Source organism: Raphanus sativus, chromosome 2 (assembly GCF_000801105.2).
Source record: "Raphanus sativus cultivar WK10039 chromosome 2, ASM80110v3, whole genome shotgun sequence".
Taxonomy (NCBI): domain Eukaryota; kingdom Viridiplantae; phylum Streptophyta; class Magnoliopsida; order Brassicales; family Brassicaceae; genus Raphanus; species Raphanus sativus.
Window position 1 is genome coordinate 17,978,847 of NC_079512.1, and position 21,612 is coordinate 18,000,458.

The 21,612-nt window shown below is 32.2% G+C and overlaps 3 protein-coding genes across 3 annotated transcripts; all 3 read right to left on the reverse strand.

Annotated features, from left to right (window-relative positions):
- Positions 1-3,737: 3,737 nt before the first annotated feature.
- Positions 3,738-5,489, reverse strand: LOC108818991 (uncharacterized). The gene is made up of 3 exons (XM_018591975.2): positions 5,126-5,489; positions 4,315-4,815; positions 3,738-4,144 (listed from the first exon to the last, which is right to left on the reverse strand). Exons 1-3 carry the CDS (start codon positions 5,381-5,383, stop codon positions 3,923-3,925), a joined length of 981 nt encoding a protein of 326 aa, XP_018447477.2. The 5' UTR covers positions 5,384-5,489; the 3' UTR covers positions 3,738-3,922.
- Positions 5,490-10,742: 5,253 nt separating this feature from the next.
- On the reverse strand, positions 10,743-12,889 carry LOC108843443 (AAA-ATPase At5g17760). The gene is made up of 2 exons (XM_018616639.2): positions 11,822-12,889; positions 10,743-11,373 (listed from the first exon to the last, which is right to left on the reverse strand). Exons 1-2 carry the CDS (start codon positions 12,785-12,787, stop codon positions 10,867-10,869), a joined length of 1,473 nt encoding a protein of 490 aa, XP_018472141.1. The 5' UTR covers positions 12,788-12,889; the 3' UTR covers positions 10,743-10,866.
- A 4,749-nt stretch (positions 12,890-17,638) lies between these two features.
- On the reverse strand, positions 17,639-19,677 carry LOC108821343 (NADH--cytochrome b5 reductase 1). The gene is made up of 9 exons (XM_018594388.2): positions 19,446-19,677; positions 19,149-19,290; positions 18,952-19,042; positions 18,802-18,879; positions 18,620-18,700; positions 18,442-18,531; positions 18,287-18,352; positions 18,116-18,202; positions 17,639-17,954 (listed from the first exon to the last, which is right to left on the reverse strand). Exons 1-9 carry the CDS (start codon positions 19,561-19,563, stop codon positions 17,862-17,864), a joined length of 846 nt encoding a protein of 281 aa, XP_018449890.2. The 5' UTR covers positions 19,564-19,677; the 3' UTR covers positions 17,639-17,861.
- Between the last annotated feature and the right edge of the window lie 1,935 nt (positions 19,678-21,612).

Consider the following 21,612-nt stretch of genomic DNA (forward strand, 5'->3'; position numbering starts at 1 on the left):
TTAAACCAAAACGGTGCGCCCAGCCACGTGTGAGAACCTTCGCGAACCAGGCCACGTGTTCAAACTGGGCTTCACTCGAGACACGCGTCTCTTTCCACCGCATCGAAGACCAAACGCCGGGGACAGCTAACGATCGCCACCCCACCGCATTGCACCAAATCCACATCGGAGAACCGTCGTCTCCACCATTTTCGCCGACGAACCCACTTCCAACGACTGTACTGAAGGTAAAGGATTGGATCGGAACCCTACCTCCAGAGAAGACGCCGTACAAACGAAACAGCGCCTCGCCGGACCATTTCTATGCCATGCGTCTACAACGCATGCATCGTCATCACCACCACCTCTTCCACCGAAGAGCATCAATCGATCAGAATCGAGATCTCCTCCTGGAAACGAGGTCAACACATTTCCATCAAAATCCTAAAGCCGGCCACCTCACCTGAGAAGAAAGTGACGATGCCAGAGTCATAAGCCGGACGGTCACCGGAAGAGAAGCGCACCACCGGAATCAAAAAAGGTTGGCGATAAACGCCAGCTGATACTATTACTAAACATAAATGAAAAGGAAACGCAAAGAAAAAAACTGTAGCCGGACCGACGGTGACTATGTGAGCTCACCCGTCGGCCGGAAACGGAAAACACGGCGGAGGTTTTTTTTAGAGAGAGGTCAGAGGAGGTTTAGAGAGAGAGATATTTTTTCTCGCGTGAAGGTGGTAAGTTAACAGCAATTGATCTCTTCGATAACTCTACTTCAATGACACTTTAGCCAATAAACGGAAACCAATATTTTACGGTTTGGTTCTGGTTTAATTGTTACTCAGAAGTGAGAACGGAAAACGGAAAGCCCAACCGGGACAGAAGTCAAACCATTTTAGTTAATCTGCCAAACATTTGTAATTGTACGTCGATACCACCAACACATGAAATGTCCTAACACATCAATACGGCGACACCACCACCACTTATGAAGTATCCCAACCTAATTTTGTGTCAGCAATACAGGGAAGAGAGAAAATTACTTTCATATACATTCTATTTTAAATCTAACTAGAATTTGAATCCGCACGTCCGTGCGGATATTTTTTCTTTTATAAATATAAAACTTTGATATTATCATAAACGTTTTATATATATGATTTACATTTTAGTGTTTTATGTTGTGTTTTTTTCTTTTATAAATATAAAACTTTGATATTATCATAAACGTCTTATATATATGATTTACATTTTAGTGTTTTATGTTGTGTAATTTTATAATCTTATTGTTTAGATTTCTTATTCGATATTATTAATATATAGTGATCTATTTTATAATATATAGTGATCTATTTTATAGATTGTACGTAGTTATTAATTGTTATCGTATACAACATCTATGTTAGGCTTTGAAAAGTTTAATGCAAATTTAAATAAGAAACAACTAAATACAATAAAATATCGATAGTTTCAAAAAATATAAATGGTGAAAGTTTTATGAATATATAGTAGTTATGATGAAACTAATTAATGTTGTCAACCATAAAAATAGGAGTGGAAAATTTGAAATATTGAAAGTAAACTAAGAGCATCTCCATTGGTGAATCTCATGGGGAAGTTCACCAAAAATTTTTTTATTATTTTATTATTATTTTTTTACTGTATGATTTTTTTCTGTAAAAAATAAAATAACAATAATAATAATCGACCAACTGCAGGCCGCCACGTGTTGTGGGACCCGCGAAATAGTGATGATACAGGTTCAGTGGGAAGAGACTATGAGAGGTGAGGTTCATTTAAGTGACAACATTTATAAGTAGATAAAAAATAGGATTCTATTTTAATAATCCCTTCGTTTCATATTATAAATAGTTTAAGAAAAATTTGTTTGTTTCAAAATATAAATAGTTTCCATTATTCTATGCAACTTTTACTTTATTGGATATAGTGTAACCAATCAAATAATATAAGCTTATTTATGATTGGTTTAACAATATTTGATTTATATATCAAATGATATTTATAAAGTAAATAATATCTAAACTATTAAAGGAGAAGTACAAATAGTACTTAACCTTGACTTTTCCACAAAAATTACATTCTTATGCCACTACTTTAAAACACAGTAGTTTTATATTTTCATTATCCCATTAATTTCCAATAGCAGAAAATCGTTATTAAACCATCGCATCAACAGAAAATCCAATTAATTATGTTTGACCAGCACATCCCTTTTTCTGCGGCAACCAGCACATCCATTATATACTCGAAACCAGTACTCCTATGAAGTCGTTTAATAAATTATCTTAACCCATTACAAACCAAATGATTGATCATAAGTTTGAAAAAACCATGAAATTTATAATTTAGATGAGATAAAGTTTCTTCATAGCAAAACAATGATAGATGATAATCTATGCATCGACTGGTCCTTTGGTCTTTATGTATTTAAATCATTCGGTTAAAATAACTTACCGGTTCTGTTTTTGTAATCATTCATTTTTTTACATACAAGGAAATTTTGAAAATAAAATATAATACTAACCAATCGGCCAAAAACTCTTGCAAATACGACAAAAGAGAGATATGTGCCCAATAAATTTTGACAACCAAATATCTAAACAATATACTACGAAAATATAGTCAACCAATTGAAAATCAAATCTGTAACGTATATTGATTACTTAAATAAAATTTAGTTTCCATATATGAATTTAGTTTCCATAAATATTTTTTTTAAAACAATCAATGCATTACAATTATTTTTTTGCATTACAATTAATATTGAGCTGAAATTAAGTATAAATTGAATTAAAATAGTTGAAAACATTTAATTTTACATATTTTCAAAATAAAAACACTATTACCAATACATCTAACCATATTTCAACCAATAGAAAAATAGAATATAAAATATTATAATTAAATTTTGCATTGAAAACTAAAAACGATATTTATTTTAAAATTAAAATTCTACTCTACAACGACAAATAATTTGAAATGGAGAGAATATTTACTTTACCAAATAAAGTAAATAAAAACACAATAAAGACAGAATCACATAGCTTCTAAATTAAAGTTGATCACATTGAACAAGACACACTAATGTCAAACTTATATAACATATGAATGTAATTATAAACAATTAAATTTATATATATATCATTTTAAAAAACTAAAACATATATTTATGAATAACATAAATCCGCGCGGACGCGCGGATCAAAAACTAGTTTTTCTTAATCTTTGTGCATTAAAGTAAAATTACTTACATAAAAAAACAGAAGGAGTAGATTAGATACATTAGATTAAATTTAGATATTCAAAATAGCACAAAGAATCATATGGAAATATAAACAAATTGAACCTTCAGTAGAATGCTATAAGTAAATTAAAATAATTGTATTTACATCATCAACTTTTAAGTTTAGTTACTACAAATAATAATCTATTGATTACATTTAACTGTATACACCATAGTTACTAGCTAGTTTATTTATTTTAGTTGGAGTTCTGTGTTTCTTAAATCCCTTTGGCAAAGTTGCGTAATCTAATAGTTTGTATATAAATTTTACTGTCACAGTGCCAAACTCAAACCAGAAGTTTAACATATTTTGTTACATCATACCATTTCTACAGACTATACCCTACCATTGGCACTGATCAGATATATCCACTGAAAATCACCGTTTCCTCCACATGATTATAATTTTCAAGCTGAATACTGCTAATAAAATCTATTTTCTTCCGGTACTAAATACTCAAATTTTCGTTGTTAATCGAAAACCTTGTTCTATTCTCTAAACTCTGTAGAAATGATATAATGTAATAACAAGAATCACAGTAATTAACCGTAACCACCTCTCTCCCTCTCTCTCTCACACACACACACACACACACACACACACACACACAAAACTACCGAGTCTTGATCGTCTTTCATTCAAGATGAAGCCGCTTCTGCTTCTTTTTCTTCTGCGTTTCCTTGTGATGTGGCTTCTTCTCCTTCAGCTTCACTGGGCTTTTCTGGTCCAGGTCCAGCTGATACTTTCACCATTGAAGGACGTAGAAGCCTTTCCCCTAGCAAGAAACCTTTCCTGTATTCTTCAAGTACTATACCTTCTTCATATTCTGCAGAATCCTCCCTCATTATTGCCTCATGAAGCTTTTACACATCAAAGAGAGAAGCAAAAAAGATCAAAGAGATGTCAGCTACTAGAAATTTGGTGAAAGCTCAACAAACAAAGGCAAGTTAACTACCACCATCACCAAGAAACTTTACCGAGATGCATGCTTTCTACTACACTGCTTAGTTAGAAGACATTAGTAACTTACCATTGGATCAAACTGCTTGCCAACTGTCTCCACAGTGACCACACCGAGCGACCCCAGAATCTCCACAAACTGTTTGTATATGCTCTGATAGCTATTAGTAACTTTCTCCTCTCCTTCAGTCTCCACTTTAATCTGAGACTTAGCTCTCTCGAAATTATCCAAAACAGCCAAAAGATTCTCCACAACCTCTCCCTGAGCATTGGAAACAAGGTTCAGCCTTTCCCTCTCCGTCCTCTTCCTGAAATTGTCGAAATCCGCACTGATTCTTATCAGCCGATCCCTCTCCACAGTTAGCTCATTGGTTAAAGATGCTACTTTATCCTCGAGCTGAAACTTTTCGTCTTCAATGGACTTCAGTGATGCTTCTATCTCAGCAATCTTCTCCTCGTTGTTCTCTGCTAAAGCTTCTTTATACGAATTCAGCAATGCTATGGTAACCCCCGCTTCTTCCTCAGAGCTAGTGTCTTCTTCACTCTCAACACCAACAGCACCATCCGTCTCCTGAGACTCCATTGATTACATAAGAAACAAAATTAGAAGAAAGCAATCCAATTAGACAGAACAGAATCAAAATGCATAAATAAAATCTCTAAACCGGAATTAACCATAATTCCTGTCACACACACACACTTAAGAAGACCAATATGTTGCCCTAAACAACCATGTAAACACCTATAGGCTTCAGAGGGTAATATAATCAACTAAAGCTTAAGACTTTGAGCAACAATTAAGGTTTTAGAGAAGTATCCCAATTCGAAACCCTAATCACACAATTAAGGTTTTAGAGAAGTGAGGCTTAATTGAAAAAGACCTGGGCTTCGGGTTCTTTGGATTCGACCTCAGTCTCCGTCGTCTCGGATTCTCCAGAAGCGAACGGTACGAAGTTTAGTAAACGGAGAGGATAGCCACCGGAGACAGAGCGGAGAGAAGCAGCTCGGCGAGAGAGTGAGACGCTGCTGATGTTTCTTCCTCCGGCGAAGGAGACGCAAAAGGGCTTAAAGGGCACGGAGGGTGCATGAAGAAGAGACGGTGTGAGGTGTAAAGACGGCGTTTTTAGTAGACCGGCCATCGGAGAGTTGGGTGAAAGAGTTTGCGGCGAGGGATAAGGAAGAGAGAGAAAGAGAGGGAAACAGTTTTCTCTCTCCTTCTTGTGTAAATCTCCTTTCTTCGGTTTATCTAACCGTTGGATGTAGTTTTAATATGTTGATCGGACGGTCCTAGTTTAACTAAAGTATATAGGGAGTTCCTAGATTTTATTAAAGAGGAAAATTCTCGAAGGTCTGCAAGCACAGTTTTATGGTCTAAAAATATAACCAAAGATTTAACCATTTTCACATTTTTGTATAACCAGCACATATACTTTTCTTGCCAACATTTTCACAATACAGCCAAGCTGGAGTGGTTCAATAGTGTTGTTTGAGTGGTCTTCTTATTGTGAATGTCCTCTCTCTGCTCTCTAGCTGTAAGGCTTTGTGAAATTTTAGAAGCAATCTTGTCGGGAAAATTCTCTGATTCATGCCTCAACAGAGAGCTTCAGTCCTGATCAATATATTCACTCGGATTTGAGATCAGATATAATTAATTATATGTTCGACCACTATGCCAAACCAGATTAATTATAATATCTACAATATTTTATTCAGATATTAAGTATCTTCCTTTTTATTTTGCCGTCATCCAAAGAAAACAAAAAAATCAGAATCTCTATCATCCAAATATATTAATATTTCTTTTAATGAGTTTTGATTATCTAGAATTAGTCAACAAATATATTAATTCAAAGTAATTGTGTTTAATTTTCTTAATGATTATTATTGTGTTTTTCTTAAAAAAATAGATATTAAAAACTTCAAAATATTTTTTAAAAATAAGTTTAAAAACATTTTTGAATTTAAAAATAAAAATTTTAAAATTTTGAATTTACAAACAAATTATTACAAAAATTTTGAATTTTTAAAAAATAGAATTCAAAACTATTATAATTTTTATTTTTACTTTTTATTTTATTTTTAATTATTTATTTAAATAATATTTATCTATAAAACAATGGGTAAGATGTGTTTTAATTATTTATTTAAATAATGTTTCCTTAAAAAATCTTTTGCGACAAATATTTAAAATTAATTATTTAAAATAATTTCTGTTTGAATATTTAATTTTGTTTGGATGATTGAGACATACGCGAGAAGAAGAAAATGGAAATATTTGAATAAAATATTTATTAGTTATAAATAGAAAACAATAGAGGATATAATCAACAAATTGTGTTTAGAATAGTGGTTAATAGAAGCACGCCTTTGGGCCCAAAGGCGTGCTTCTGTTACCGCCACGGGAGACATTACAACTGGCGGTAACAGAAGCACGCCTTTGGGCCGAGGTCCAAGTAGTGCAACTGCCCACACCAATTCCACAACAGCCGAATCTGCCAATAATTCCCGGCAGGTGGTGTTTTGTGGATGGATCTTGGAAGGAGAAGGAAGTTTTCTCGGGCCAGGGATGGTATAGTACACTAGAAGGCTTCACAGGCTTAATGGGAGCACGGAATGTAAGGGTCTCTCTATCTCCTCTTCATGCGGAGATAGAAGCTTTAGTATGGGCAATGGAATGCATGAGGAATTTGCGTCAGTTTCGGGTCACGTTCGCGACAGATTGTCTGCAACTGGTAAAGATGGTTTCTGAACCAGAGGAGTGGCCAGCGTTTGCTAATTATCTAGAAGATATCAAGACGTTGAAAGAATCCTTCCACAGCTTGGATATCATTCATGTACCTCGCACACAAAATTTGAAGGCCGATGGCTTAGCACGCAGTGCTAGGAAACAAACGTCCTTTGTTGTGCACATGGATGCAGAGCTACCGTTATGGTTTACAGAGTCTAGTTGAGTCTGTAAAAATCGACGAAAAAAAAAAGAATAGTGGTTAATAAATCTGATGACATATTGTTTAGACGCAGATTTGAGTTTCTCTTGTGTTTCTCTCACCTTGGTTTGCTTGTAATTTTCAGTCCATTTGTTTCTTGGGCTTTCGGGTTTTAGAGATGCAATAGAATTTGGGTCTTTGAACTTTTAATACAACTTTGACAGAAAAAAAGGTATAAAGGCCACATAATATTTTTATGAACATATCATCAATATGTAACGGACATTTCAGATTCCATTATTTTTGACTAACAAATAATTGGTCAATATATGTAAAAGAGAATTATATTAGTTGGTTTATAAAATTTGAGTATATTATGTGTTAATATATGTTTTAGCACAAAGTTCGAGTTTATTAGAACCACAGTTCGTTGTTAATGTATAACTAGCCGATTTGACCGGGAGTTTGTGGTCAAATGCTAAGGGGAAGGATTTGAGATGTCGCCATATTCTAGGTTCGATCCATCTATCAGGCGAAACTAAATCATATTTTCCTGTTCATCTTATACAGATATGGGCTACTGCATTTCGACTCATTTGAACACCTGGAAGAGGGTCTATTTGTGGACTGTACCTCCCATTCGGGGTTAAGTTTGTGTCTTTAATAGATTTATATTTAACCTGTGTTTTTAAAAAATAAAAATAATTAGCCGATTTCCTCAATCTTGTGGTATGATTAACTAGTTTTATAATTTGGGCTTACTATACAAAAGGTCTCAGTGAAAGCAAGCCCAGCGAGATGTACTGTATTAAGATAAGGTTTTATAGTATATTTGCTATTAATGTGTAGAAGGAGGATGTGTGCTTGGGTTAACAAGAGAGTTGTGTTTGCCATCTTTATATGCAAATTTTAAATGATCTATTACTAGTTTGTATAAATATGAATCGTTTACATTCCAAGACACAATGTGTCTTTCTCTATCACTCAAAGACACATAGCACATAGCACATGTGAGACACTTTTCCATGGAAGTATCTGAGTGCTAATGACATGCATACCTTTTAAGATAGACTCGGTAAATTGTGAAACAAAAAAAACGCTATGGTTTAGTCTATGCTGAGTAGTAGAAAAAATTAATTTGTTTTTTCTTTTTAATATATTACTAGATTTGACACGCGCTTTGTAAGCGCGGAATATTCTATAATAAAAAAATCTCACTAATAATTTAATATTTGTTAATGTGAAAGAGTTTGTGTATTTAAAATATTTTTGCATTTCAATTATACCTGAAACTGTCATTAAACCGGTTAAACCGGTGATCCGATAATTCAGTTTAGCTTTTTAAAAATATCCTTATTTTAAAAAAATTACTAAAACCCGAAACTAGACGATTGAAACGATGGATAACCGAAATGTAATCTAATTTGATTTAAATTGTTATAATTTCATAATTTGTCACTTTTTAATCCAAATTTTAAATTTCATTTTTTGCAATTTATGAAATTATGACATTTCTACAAAATTTTGATAGAGAAAATGGAAGATATAACAATAATTAAAAACAATAAATATGTTGTAATCATATTACTAATTTTTATATATCTTAATTAATTTATTAGAATTGTTTTGTGTAATTATCTTGTTAATCATTTGGGTTATGTGGTAATACGATTTAAATTTGTTGTTAACAATTAGTGTTAAGCATTTTTCTTTAAATAACATATATTTAGAACATTTTTCATAGTTACTTTTGTTATTATATTTATTGTACAATGTATAACGTTTATATATATAATGGCTATTATTAAATTATTATGTTACTTAAATAAAATTATAACCATTATTTAGAAATATAAATTAAATAATCTGTTAATTTAATTGATTAATTATTGATAGAAAGTTTTTTCTAGTATCTAAACCTATAAAAATCAATTCTATTCACTTTTGTTGTTTTATAAATTATTTGATTTTTAATTATTATATTTATCTAAATAATTTGAAATAAAATTGTTTGAAATTATAAGAAATAAGAGATCTGATATTTTGTATTGTTTGGACATAATATTAATAATAGTGTTATTTGGAACTTTAGATAGTAGTATAAAGAAAGAAGTTTAATGTTTGAAAACATGAATAGTAGTATAAAGAAAGAAGTGTAATGTTTGGAAACGTGGATAGTAGTATAAAAAAGAAATATTAGTGATTTAATACATGTTTAACTATAAAGTAAAAAAACTAAAAAACTATATTTAATTTAAAAACTTACAAAATAAAAGTTAGGTCCAACACAATGTTTCTGTTTTAATAAGATAGATTAAATAACTTTCCCACTCATGTATTTGTATGTTAATTTTTTTTAATAATAAACATTTAGCTTTTTATTTGGTACAACTAATTATAATATTTTTTTCTTTATATTTTAACATCCATATGTATATATTTAATTTGAACTTTTATAAAACCGAATTAAGTGGACGTAGTATTATGGATAATATGTCATGGACAGTGCAATCATAATGAATGAGTCGTGGACAGTGCTATTTCAACAAATGAGTTAAGGGCTTCTCTGATGGCCAGGGCATCTCCCATGCAAGGCGAGGAAACTGAAGATTTCTTGGAAGATCCGCGAAAAATCTCTACTGCTGCACTATCTGTGAAGATCCAAGCTAACCATGCCTCTCTCGATATGGGGTTCCAAGAGGCGTCAGTGTTACAGAAGATTTCCGAGAGATTAGGGTTCGCTTGATGTCGCTGAAACGGAGCTGGAACCTGAGATCGTGACAGTTGAGCGGTCTCCCATTCCTTAAGAGCCAATAGAGCATGCAGTGCAGTATCTTTAGGCGATTGGATCCGATTCTCGAAGACAAGTTGGTTTCTTGTGATCCAAATGAACCAGCACCACCGAGGGAAAGCGTTACCCTTGAAACCATATGGCGGTAGAGGAGATCTTTTCCATGATTCTTCGAGCTTCTCGAAGAAGGAAGTGGCCGAAGAAGTGTCGATTGGGCGGTCCCAGGGGCCGTAGCTCCAAACCTCTGATGCAAATTGGCAGTGGAAGAGGATATGATCGATACTCTATGGGGCACCACATCGAATACATGTGGTATTCAATATCAGGCCTCGTCTTCGCAGGATTTCCCCAGTAGGCAGGGCGTTAGATCCAATCTTCTAGAAAAAGAATTTCAGTTTCGGCGAAGATATTGGGACCAGATAAGTTTTTTTCACGTGCCTCTATTATCTCCGGAGGGTCTCTCTGTAGGTTGGTAATGAAGAAGAAAGGTAGAATAGTAACCCGATTTAACACTATATATCTCTGATTTTTGCAGGAGCCAGATAAAGGAATTCTGTTTGCCCAAAACACTAGGATGTATTTTCAGGATGTGATCCTTCAGTTCCGGGAAAATGTTCTCCACAAGCCCTATATTTCACTCTCGTGTGAGTAAGTCTGAAACCATTAAATCTCTATCCTGAAGTAGGGCAGGACCTATTGGTTTGAGATTAGTTTCTGGACTTAATGGGTTTACAACGATTTATAACCAATTAACCCATACATAGAAAATATATAAGAAAATTTTAAAAACGAACTTATATAATAGCCTCAAACTTCTTTAACTTATACAGAATAGTAAGCCTCTTCGGTCTATTTTTGTTTCCTGGTAATCTTATTTGAACTAGTACTGGAATACACACACTTCTTAAGTCCAAAACAAAACAAGTTTCTTAATCCTTTTGCTGTTTTTCTTCGGGGAACCCTCCAAATCACCCCTTAATCTCATCTCCTCCATCTCTAATCTACTCTCCTTCTTCTTCATCACCGGACCTGATTCATCAGGTTTTAACCTCATCTTCTCTAACACATTCACCAACCCCTCGAGCGCCATGTCAACATCCTCGCTTTTCATCAGCTCCTCGGCGACTTGTGCCGGCGTAATTACTTCCCCATCCATTAACCGCTGGATCTCAGGATAAAGACGGTGTGGCATTGTGGTGTCGTTCAAGCCCAAATAGTTAGAGGCTAAAGTCTTGAATCCTTGAAAAGAACAGTGTCCCATGTAAATGTGCATGTCCATACGACCAGGACGTAGCAATGCCGGGTCAAGCCTATCTTTATGGTTCGTCGTGAATATTATAATCCGCTCGTCTCCACAGCTTGACCATAATCCGTCTATGAAATTTAGTAGCCCCGATAACGTCAATTGTCCCTTAAAACACAAGAAAATGCCATTTAGATACACCAAATTTTAATGTCGTTTAAAATTTTCAAATTCTATTGTTATTAGCTTATAAATTCTAACATTAGTCTAGTGTTATTAGTTTGCTGATAGTTTCATTATGTACAAAATTCATTGTTAGTCAGAAAAATGATTTTATATTTGTATTAAAATTAGACTTGACTTCTAAACTATTTAAAGTTTTATTTTAATGATTCTATGCTTCTTGTAAAATTATCTGTGGCTGACTAATAATTTAACAAATCATTCAACTCTTAGAAAAAATTCAACTTCCACTAACTATTTAAATTTAGATTTTGTTCCATTGGTTAAAGTAAAGTTTGGTTTTGGGTTCCGTCCGGTTTGGTACTTTGGTTAAAAATGTTTAGTCTTATTACCAAAACCAATAATAATAGAAATCATAGAGGCAGAACCAAACCTGAGACTCGCCACGGTTCTTGCCATCAACAGGCTGTTTTTCAACCCTATTGGGCAAGTCCACTGCACAGTCGATATCTTCTACGACAAGAATCGACCGGTTACGTGTGGCCAGTAAGAGCCTCCTTAGGTCAGAGTCACGCATCACAGTAGCCAGCTGAAGATCATAGACATCAAACCTGAGGTAGTTAGCCATGGCTGCAACCAAACTAGACTTACCGGTTCCTGGTGGTCCATACAGCAAGTAACCCCTCTTCCAAGCTTTCCCTACTCTCTTGTAAAACTCTTTCCTCCGAATGAACCGATCAAGATCGTCGATGACGTCACGCTTGAGGTCATCTTCCATGGCCATTGTCTCAAAAGTGGAAGGATGCTCGAGGATAACTGATTCCCAACGGAGGCAGTTGAGAGAATGCATCATCAAGATCCTCCTCTCGTCGTTGATGTCTTTAGCTTTACTCTCGATGTAAGGAACGTAAGAGTTTATAACCAAATCTCTGTGCTTCTTGTCGAAACTCAGCTCGAAGTACTCTCTCTTGCCATCGTCGTCTCCACCACCGTTTGACTTGTCTCCACCGTCGGTAACAAACCTCCACCTGAGCTCGACGTCTTGGTACACGTCGACGATGATTTCACCGTTGCTGAGATGCAACGTGACGTGTTTGTCCTTATGGCCTTTGCTGATTCTGAGCCTGACTGCGTCTGGACTGATCTTGGTGGAGAGGTAAGTCTGAGCGTCGAGGTAGATCTCGTTGTCCATGCCCATGTTGTCGTCGTCGATGGTTAGAGTCAGAGTTGTGGAAGAAGAACGGAAGAAGAGAGAGCGGAGAGTAGAGTAGATGAACTCTTGGACTGGAGCTGGGATGAGCTCGTGAGCCATTGAACGTATCATCATCATGTAACCAGCCATTGATGCGTAAGCTGTGAAAATTGAGGTCGGTGAAGGAAGGTCCCTAGAGAATAACATTGTTATGATCTCTCTGTTTTCACACTCTTTTTCCTCTGTTTTCTTGGAGATGGGGAGAGAGTGAAAGTGAGAGAGCTATATAAAGAAGGAGATAAGCTTAAGGAAGAAGATTTCGCTTGGGGAACAAAGACATTATTTAACTCTTAATAACTCACTGTCTTTATTCAATGGATGCATGTGAAACGACCTACCTTTTTCCATAATACTATTAGAAAATAAAAATATTGAGGATGATAAAGTAAAATTGAAAAATGAGTATAGAGAGGACAAAAGAAACTCATGCGAAATTTCCACGTCTATCTCCACGAAGAGCAGTCTATTTATTTATAACTTTAACTCATATCCACCTCGTTACAAAAAAAAAAAAAAAAAAAAAACTCATATCCACCGTATTATTTAAATATTTGTTGCTTGACCAATGAAGACTCGAAAAATATTAATGTATGGGTGTCAGTCTGTAATTTTGTTCTCTAGCCTAGATTTGAAATCGAACTCGATTAATTTTATTCACATGACGATTCAAAAGAATCAAAACCTGCAATTAGTTTTTCTTGTATTAGCAAGGAATGATTACAGTTTACAGACTATTACGTTTTGGTCAGACATCTGTGAGTGAAAGCAGAGTATAAAAGGAAGTATTAAATTTGAACATCTAATTTGTTTCATAGTTATTGATATTATTACCTAACTCTTTTCTTTTAATCATTCAGAAACTATGTATACCGTACGTCCACAACGAAATGCTCTAATGATACATAAGTGGATAATCTAATCGGCATGCGTCATACAAGTTGACGACAAACTAAAAGCCTATACTTTGCGTCTATAAATAACGAATATCATGCACATATAGCGTGTGTTTAAAAAAAAAAAGTGTTTCAAAAAAATCATGCACATATAGCGTAGAAGTATTTCCATTATTTATCTATTACCTGGAGGTTTTTTTGTAATCTGTTTTGTGGGATTGATATGAACAATCTTATTATTTGATTATGCTGGAAACGTTTATATCTAGATAGAAAGAAAATATATATATAATGATGGTAACCAACTTTAGGGTAACTAGTTTTATGTGGATATACTTACATCAGGACCTTGCTTAGTTTGTTGAGGTGGAAGACAACTACTATACACTTGCCCAAAAAGACCATTGCAAACTCTGATTTCTGAAACTCGATTACCAGAATAACCAAAACTCTTATGGTCTTATTTCTACCATAAAAAAAAAAACTATTGTGCTGATAACAGTTTGGAGGTTTTAGTAGGTGTTTCTATGTTTAACTAAGTTTAGATATTACAGTTTCCTATCTATGGTCGGATATTAACTTCTTAACTTCAACGTTTTTAGATATTTGATGTTTGACACGATATAAAAGAAATAGCAAAAGCAAAAAGATTCGCTATACTGTCGCGATGTGGCATGTGGGACTATTGCGTGTTGTACTAAATAAATTTTCAGAGGGGGTATTATTGGATGATGTGATTCATAATCAAGAAAAGAAAATAAAGTAAGTGTACTAGTGAGTCATGTATTCATCTTTCTTTTTGGCCCGTGGTGTAGGATTTTTATATAAAATGCTAGAAGCTGTTGAAACTCACGCAAGTTCTCTATCGTTCAGATCTTCTAAAATCTTTAAAATAATAAATGATCAACTGAGTTTACCTTTATCTCACTTTTGAGTCGCTTAAAACAAAATCCGCTCGCAACAATCCAAGTCTTGTATCCCTATTAATTAAAAAAACATTACAACATTTTGGTAGTCACATATCATCATTAGGATTAATGATTTTTAGAACTTTTAGAAAAATAGATTGGTTTATCTAAATATGTATTATATTTTTAAACTAATTATTAAATTGATTAATGGTGTATAAAAAATAATTTTCATTATATCATTAAACAAAAGTTACGAAATTACATAATATGATTAATATATATATAAAATTAATGATTATAAATAATAAAAATTTGATAACAATTTTTATATTTTTCCTCATTTTTGGTTGAATTTTATATTATTAAAAAATTACATTAACCATATAACAAAAACATTAGATTTTTATAAGTTATATTTTTGTAAATGACTATAAATTACTAAAAGTATACTTGAAAATTTTGTGATCAATAGTTTAATTTTTTTTTTGTTATAACAAGATATATATGATCATAAAATCGTATGAATATAAATTCTCTTTTAATATATATTTAAATAAATATATCGTTTAAATTAAACTATGTACGATATAAAAATAAATAAATATGCTAATTTTGAAATTTGAATTGAAAATATCACATTAAAATTTTTGGGGGATTAATGGTTTCAATTTTTGTTACAGAATTATACAAATGTTAATAAACCATATGATGATAAATATCTATATTGAAATATACTACATCTATGTCAATATCATTAAAATTTAACTATATAGCATAGAAAATAAATAAAATAATTATTTTAATTTATTTACCATAAAAATATTGTAAATAAAAAAGAATAATTGAAATCTAATCCAATATATATTAATTGAGAAACAATCGATTATGCTATTAATCTAGCAAGTGAATTTTTTTATTAATTGATGTTTTTAAAAAGTCTTGCAAGAGGTCGATACATCGAAAATTTATATATATTCTATTGAAATTACCTATTGAGAACATGGATTGCACAATAAACTGGCTTTCCTAATATTAATCTTTTTTTTCTTCGTCACAACACCAACAAAGAATAATTTGGAAATGTCGATTTCGACAATCTGAAATGGTAATGTTTTTTTGTTCAGCCCATCATTTTTCTTAGAACATTTTTTAATGATTAACTAAATAAGCCACATACATAGTAGAATGTATTTTAGTTTAAAAATTATTACATACCCAAATAAATATGAACAATATCCCTTTCTTTAAAATTTTTGTTACAATAAAAAATATATGGTGGGGCAAAAAATCTGAATCCATAAAACTGAACTCAATCCAATCCAAAAAGTAATACTGAACTTTAACAAAAATTAGTTAGATATCCGAACGTGTTCAAAATTTTGGTATCTAAAAAACCAAAATCCAATCCGATCCCAACCGAAATATTTTGGGTATCCGAATATAGTCGAACCAGATTTATGTAAATAAATATATTAATTATTTTTAAGTTTAATATCTAAAAATATACAAAATATATAAGATATATTTAAGTTGTCCAAAATACTTGTATATATATGCAAGTAGTTAAAAGTACAGGTTTAAAATAGACACAAAGATATTTAACTATCTATTGACTTTGCATCCAAATATTTAAGCTAAACCAATTTTTATGTCAAGTTTAAATATTTTGATATACATTATTCAAATTCATATGTTATATATTGTTTTTTATTTTTAGTTTTTGAGAAATTTAGGAAATTTGTTTTTCTCAAAAAAAAAATAGATTGTCCGAATCCAAACTTAAATCGAATCCACATAAATCTGAACCGAGCATAGCCAAACCAAACTAAATAATATCAGAATACCCATCCATAATCAAATATAAAAAAAAGATTGATAACAAAATATATATTGTTTATAATATTTAAATACAACATATTTTAAAAACATTCAATCTGCTTAGAGTACATATTATTATCTAGTTATTTATAATCTTGATTCATTTGCTGCACATTATTGAAAATAGGATTTAATACTAAACTTGAAAACATGCGATATTATATAGTGGAAGAAAGACCAAAGAATTTTATTGCAGAACCAATTTAGCATTTCAGATTCTCTTCGAAAAGATGAGAAATGTTTTTCTCTATCGAAGCGAACATCGCTAGAAATAGTTACCATCAGCTTTCAAACTCCATCAGTTTTTTTTTTTGCTAAGAATGCTATTAATGAAGAGCAAATTTTACAAAAAGTTAAATCTAGAGAATACTCTTTTTTTTTTATCAAAAAATAAAATCTAAAGAATACTCTACTTCGGCAAAAAAGAAGAAAAAACAAGATAGAGCAAAGGTGCTAACAAAAGCCTAAAGATTATATAATCCAACTTAACAAGAGGTTCTGAAATTTCTTCCTATCTCTTCTTGCCATGATTGTGTTCTTGACTTCTCCATATATCATCCTTGCAATCACCACTGTTCCGATAATGTTATTGTTATGATACACCTTGTTTCTCTACTTCAACAGGTGGTAAACTCCAGCAGTTGAATATTTCAACGCTTTTCATTATGTTATTTTGAATAATAGTTTTAAATTTTTTTTATCGGATGTCCCCAAAGGGACAAAGAGAAAAGACATTTAGCAAAAAAAAAAAATAATAGTTTTAAAAATTTTTTTTTTGTCAACAATAAGTTTTAAGATTTCAACTGAAAATTTTCGGTTTCTTTATTCTTTATCTTTTTTATTTTTATTTTCTCATTCTTCTTTTTTAATTCCTCTATTTTTCTCCATATTTTAGTGATTTCGTTAATCATCTTGTCGTCCAATTTATGTATGGTTGTAAATGTTACGTTCAGTAAACTTTTAGATTAATATAAATAATTGGTGAGGAAAAAAAGAGTACGAACAATCACCATGATGCAGCCTTAAAACGTCACTTTCCAAAGGTCACTCGTATGAATATGATGTTGACAGAAAGAAAAACTGATAAAAATTGATGAGAGAGAGTGAAACACTACTCTGATTCATTATCAACACTTGCAACTTCATACAATACTAACAAAAGAAAAACAAAAGAGGCAATTATATAGTTCAAGCAAAGAATCGATTCCAATCATCCTTTTGTAGCTATGCTTCTAAAGTGATTCATGTATAGTCATGTAGGCCAGTGGCCAAAATTGATTGCAACAAAGCAAAACAAATAGGGCAGGTCTTGCGGATGTCAGTATCAAGTCTTTATATGATATCAAACCAAACCGATACATGTAAGACAATATGCCTAACCAAATCGTTAAAAAGCAAACCGGAACTCCCTATGGGATAACACAACAGAAATACAAGTCTCACTCAATTAAGACACAAGTCTCAGTGAAATTGTAACAAAAATTATTTGATCAAAGAAATAAGTGTTTTTTTTAAATAGTTCCATCTTTTTAGGACCAATTAGAATTGGAATTGCATCTCTGGAGAGTAACCAAGAGCTTCAAGGTTTGCAGCCATGGCCTTGTTCATTGGCGGTGGTCCACATCTCAAGACCTGCAATTCAAACACACAAACCGTGAAAAAGAGATTGTTAACACCATTGAAAAATCCTTATTTTCAGCACTCGGCATTAACTTGAAGTGTTCTTGGTTTTGCTCAAGATTTAGAAGTGATGATCAGGTATGTTCAAGAACATGAACAGAGGAAGGGTTTACCTGAATATCGGATGCAGGTGCAGGGCAATGAGCCTGGATCATTTCCTTTGATACAAATCCAACACCACCATCCCATGTCTCCGGAGGCTAATCATCACCACACAAAAAAACAAAACTTTAAATAGGCAAGTAACATTAGATAAACGCAAAAAAAAAGGATTTGGTGATAACCTGGTTCAAAACATAGTAGATTTTGAATTGATCTGGGTAATTGGCTGTAAGACTCTCCAATTCTTCCTGAAAAAAAGAGTATTGATTCACAACTATTTAGTGTTTGAAAACAGTCTATGTAACACGTACGAATCAGAAGGTGAGAAACATTTTACCCTTAAGAGAATGTCTTCGTATGTGACATTGGCATAAATGAGATGCACCTTTGTCTTGTCTGTTGGGTTTTCAAGAATCGCTCTTGCAACCTTCGCAAATGAGAAAAGAAAACGAGTTTTAAAACATACACATTGGCTTTAAAAAAACGATATTTAAACGCAAATGTAGGAGACATACTTGGAACATGGGAGTGATGCCTGAACCTCCAGCAAGCATTCCAAATGCCCTAAACTGACCTGGCTGATACTTGAACCTCCCCTAGCAAGTTAAAAAAGTAACAAAAACAAAAGCAAATTTGAGAAAAAAAAAGTATAGAATAACAAAGTAAGCAACACATGTGAATTATAAAAAGAGAGTACCTTTGGTCCTTTTACAGCAAGATGGTCTCCAACACGCATCTCCCTGAAATGATGAGACATCCTTCCTTGTGGATACATCTAGTTACGAAATGAGTTAGGGCGAAAGAACACTAGAATCAAGAAACGGGTCAGGTTTAAGCAAATATATACCTTAATGACAAGCTCAAAGCGTCCAAGATCTGAATCTAACGTTGTGGGAGTGTAAGGCTTAATAACATCCTCTCCTTGAGCATCCTTTCCCCTATTAACAATGCCATTATAATCAACACACCGTTCACAGCCATTTGATTGCAACAAGATTGCAATTTGGTATGAAACAGAGATAAACCAATGAAGAGGACATTGACCTGCAACTGATGTGTTGTCCAATGGGAAGACCCAAGACAGCAGTAGAAGAAGGGAGTTCAAAAACGAATTTGGCGACATTGTGACTGAGTTGCTGCTTCTTAACAAGCTTGAACTCTTTGAAATTCTCTGGATCCAAACACCCTACACAAAGTCACAAGCTTTACTCAAATCTTCAACTTACATTAAATAAATACCCACAAAGGCTCAATCTTTATTCAACCTTTCAAACAGAGACTAATTGAAATTGGAACCCAGGGAAGAATGAATTGAAAAAGTTTGGAACTTTGGGATCAAACCTCTGCGTTTCTTGGAGGAGGAGAGATAATAAGCAGCACCGGCACTGACGGCGACGAAAGCGACGAAGACGCCCAAGAGAATCTGGCGATCTAAGGTGCGGAGAAACTCGGTATCCATTGCAAACGAAAAGGATCAAATTAGAATGAGTTGTTTTTGGAGTGGTCTGGTTCCCTTCCTTGTTATCTCCGTCGTTAAAAGGAGGGAGGGGGATGGGATCTGGTACACCTAACACCATCACGTTGATGTTGCCTTTTGTTTGCAACATTTATTATTTTCTCATTAACTTATTATACTTTTTGTTGACCTAAGTTTTTTTTTTTTTTCAAATATATAGTATATATGCTCATTATTGTGTGTGCTATAATTAGGTTGAGCATCTATACTATTAAAATTGAAATAATTTTTTAAAAAATCTCTTTGATTTGTTTTATTATTTACAAGTATATCATTAACATTTAATTTTAACACAATTCATTAAATGTAACTAGAAAAACAAAAATACCAACCATTAATTCTACTTCAAAATTACCAACTATATATTCTTTCGGTTTTATTTTGATTATCATTTTAAGCTTGAACACACATATAAAAAGCATTTAACTTTATATATATATTGAAATAAAAATATTATTGTCAATATACCTAACCACATTTCAACTAATAAAAATAGATTGAAATATAAAGTCAATAAATTTTGCATTAAAGTTATAAAATGTCACTTATTCTAAAACGAAAAATTTTACTCTACAACGACAACTAAATTGAAACGGAGGAAGTATGTCAACTAATATAAACTTTCCTTTATAACTTATAGGATAGTTTCCACACTTTGAAAACGTGGAATATTTTTTATTGACAGATTTATTAACACGTATATTTGTTCACTAATATGTTTAGGTATGAGCTTTTGGTTTTGGTTCGTTTCTTGATTGTATTTTCCGGTTTTCTGTGGTTTTTGGTTTTGAAATATTAGTAACCGTTCGATTATTTATAAATTTAGTTTTGATTTGACTTTAGTTATTTTGATTTTTAGTTTGGTTCAAATAAAAATGTTAGGAATCCAATAAAATTTTAAGTTTAATTGAGAGTGTTGATATGAATAGGAGGTATGGATTTTTCGATCTTGATTCTGATTTAAGTATCTATATTTTTGGTTACATTTTCTACTTTTTATCTTGTGTTACTGAATATATTTATACTTTAAACATATTTAGAGAATCAGTATATCTCAATGTTCTATACAAAATCAGAAAATATTTGTTAATTTCGTATTTCGATGCACCTAGAATATGAAACACACTTTCAAACCTTGGAATAATTTTTAGGAGAAAATATATAATTGCATTCTATATATATTTAAAGTGTGGGATAGCCTTATTTGGCTCATCAATTCCATGATATAATTAAATTTTCAAATGTAGAATATCACTCTCTCTGTTTCAAATTAGGTGTAGTTTTAGAATAAAATTTTCGTTACAAAATAAATGTTGCTTTAAATTTTTAATACAAGATTTGTGAACTTTATTCTTCAGTTTATTTTTTATTGATTTAAATATGGTTGCCATTTTTATTTATAAAATATACAAAATCAAATACTTTTTAATCTGTGTGAACAAATTTAAAAAGATAACTAAAATGAAATAGAGAAAGTATGTTTTAGTAAAATTTCAATAAAACTACAATAATAATTATGTAACTAATACATGTTTCTATAAAATCAATATTATAAATAACATAAAGTCTAATATTATTTTAATAATATTAAAGAGTGAATTATACCAATAATATATAAAATTTAACCATAGTGGGTGTGGGTGCAACAAATTTTTGGACTTAATTTATAAACTAGTGAATTTATTGTGTAAAAATCCATTTTGGTTGTCCATATAAAGATCGGAATGTTATTGCTAAAGAACTAAAAATATTTGAATCTCTTTACAATTACTGTAGTTTTAATTTTATATCTAAGAACATAATAAATATCCCGCTGCACCTATTTTGAAATATATTTATATAGTTATCAGATGTTGCTTTGTTTTTAGTTCTATGGATTTGAGATATAAGAAATAATAAAGACGATATAATATATTAACAAATATTTATTTGTCGCTGTGCTAATATTCTTTACACAAATGATATTACGAACAATGAAATTATATGAGATTT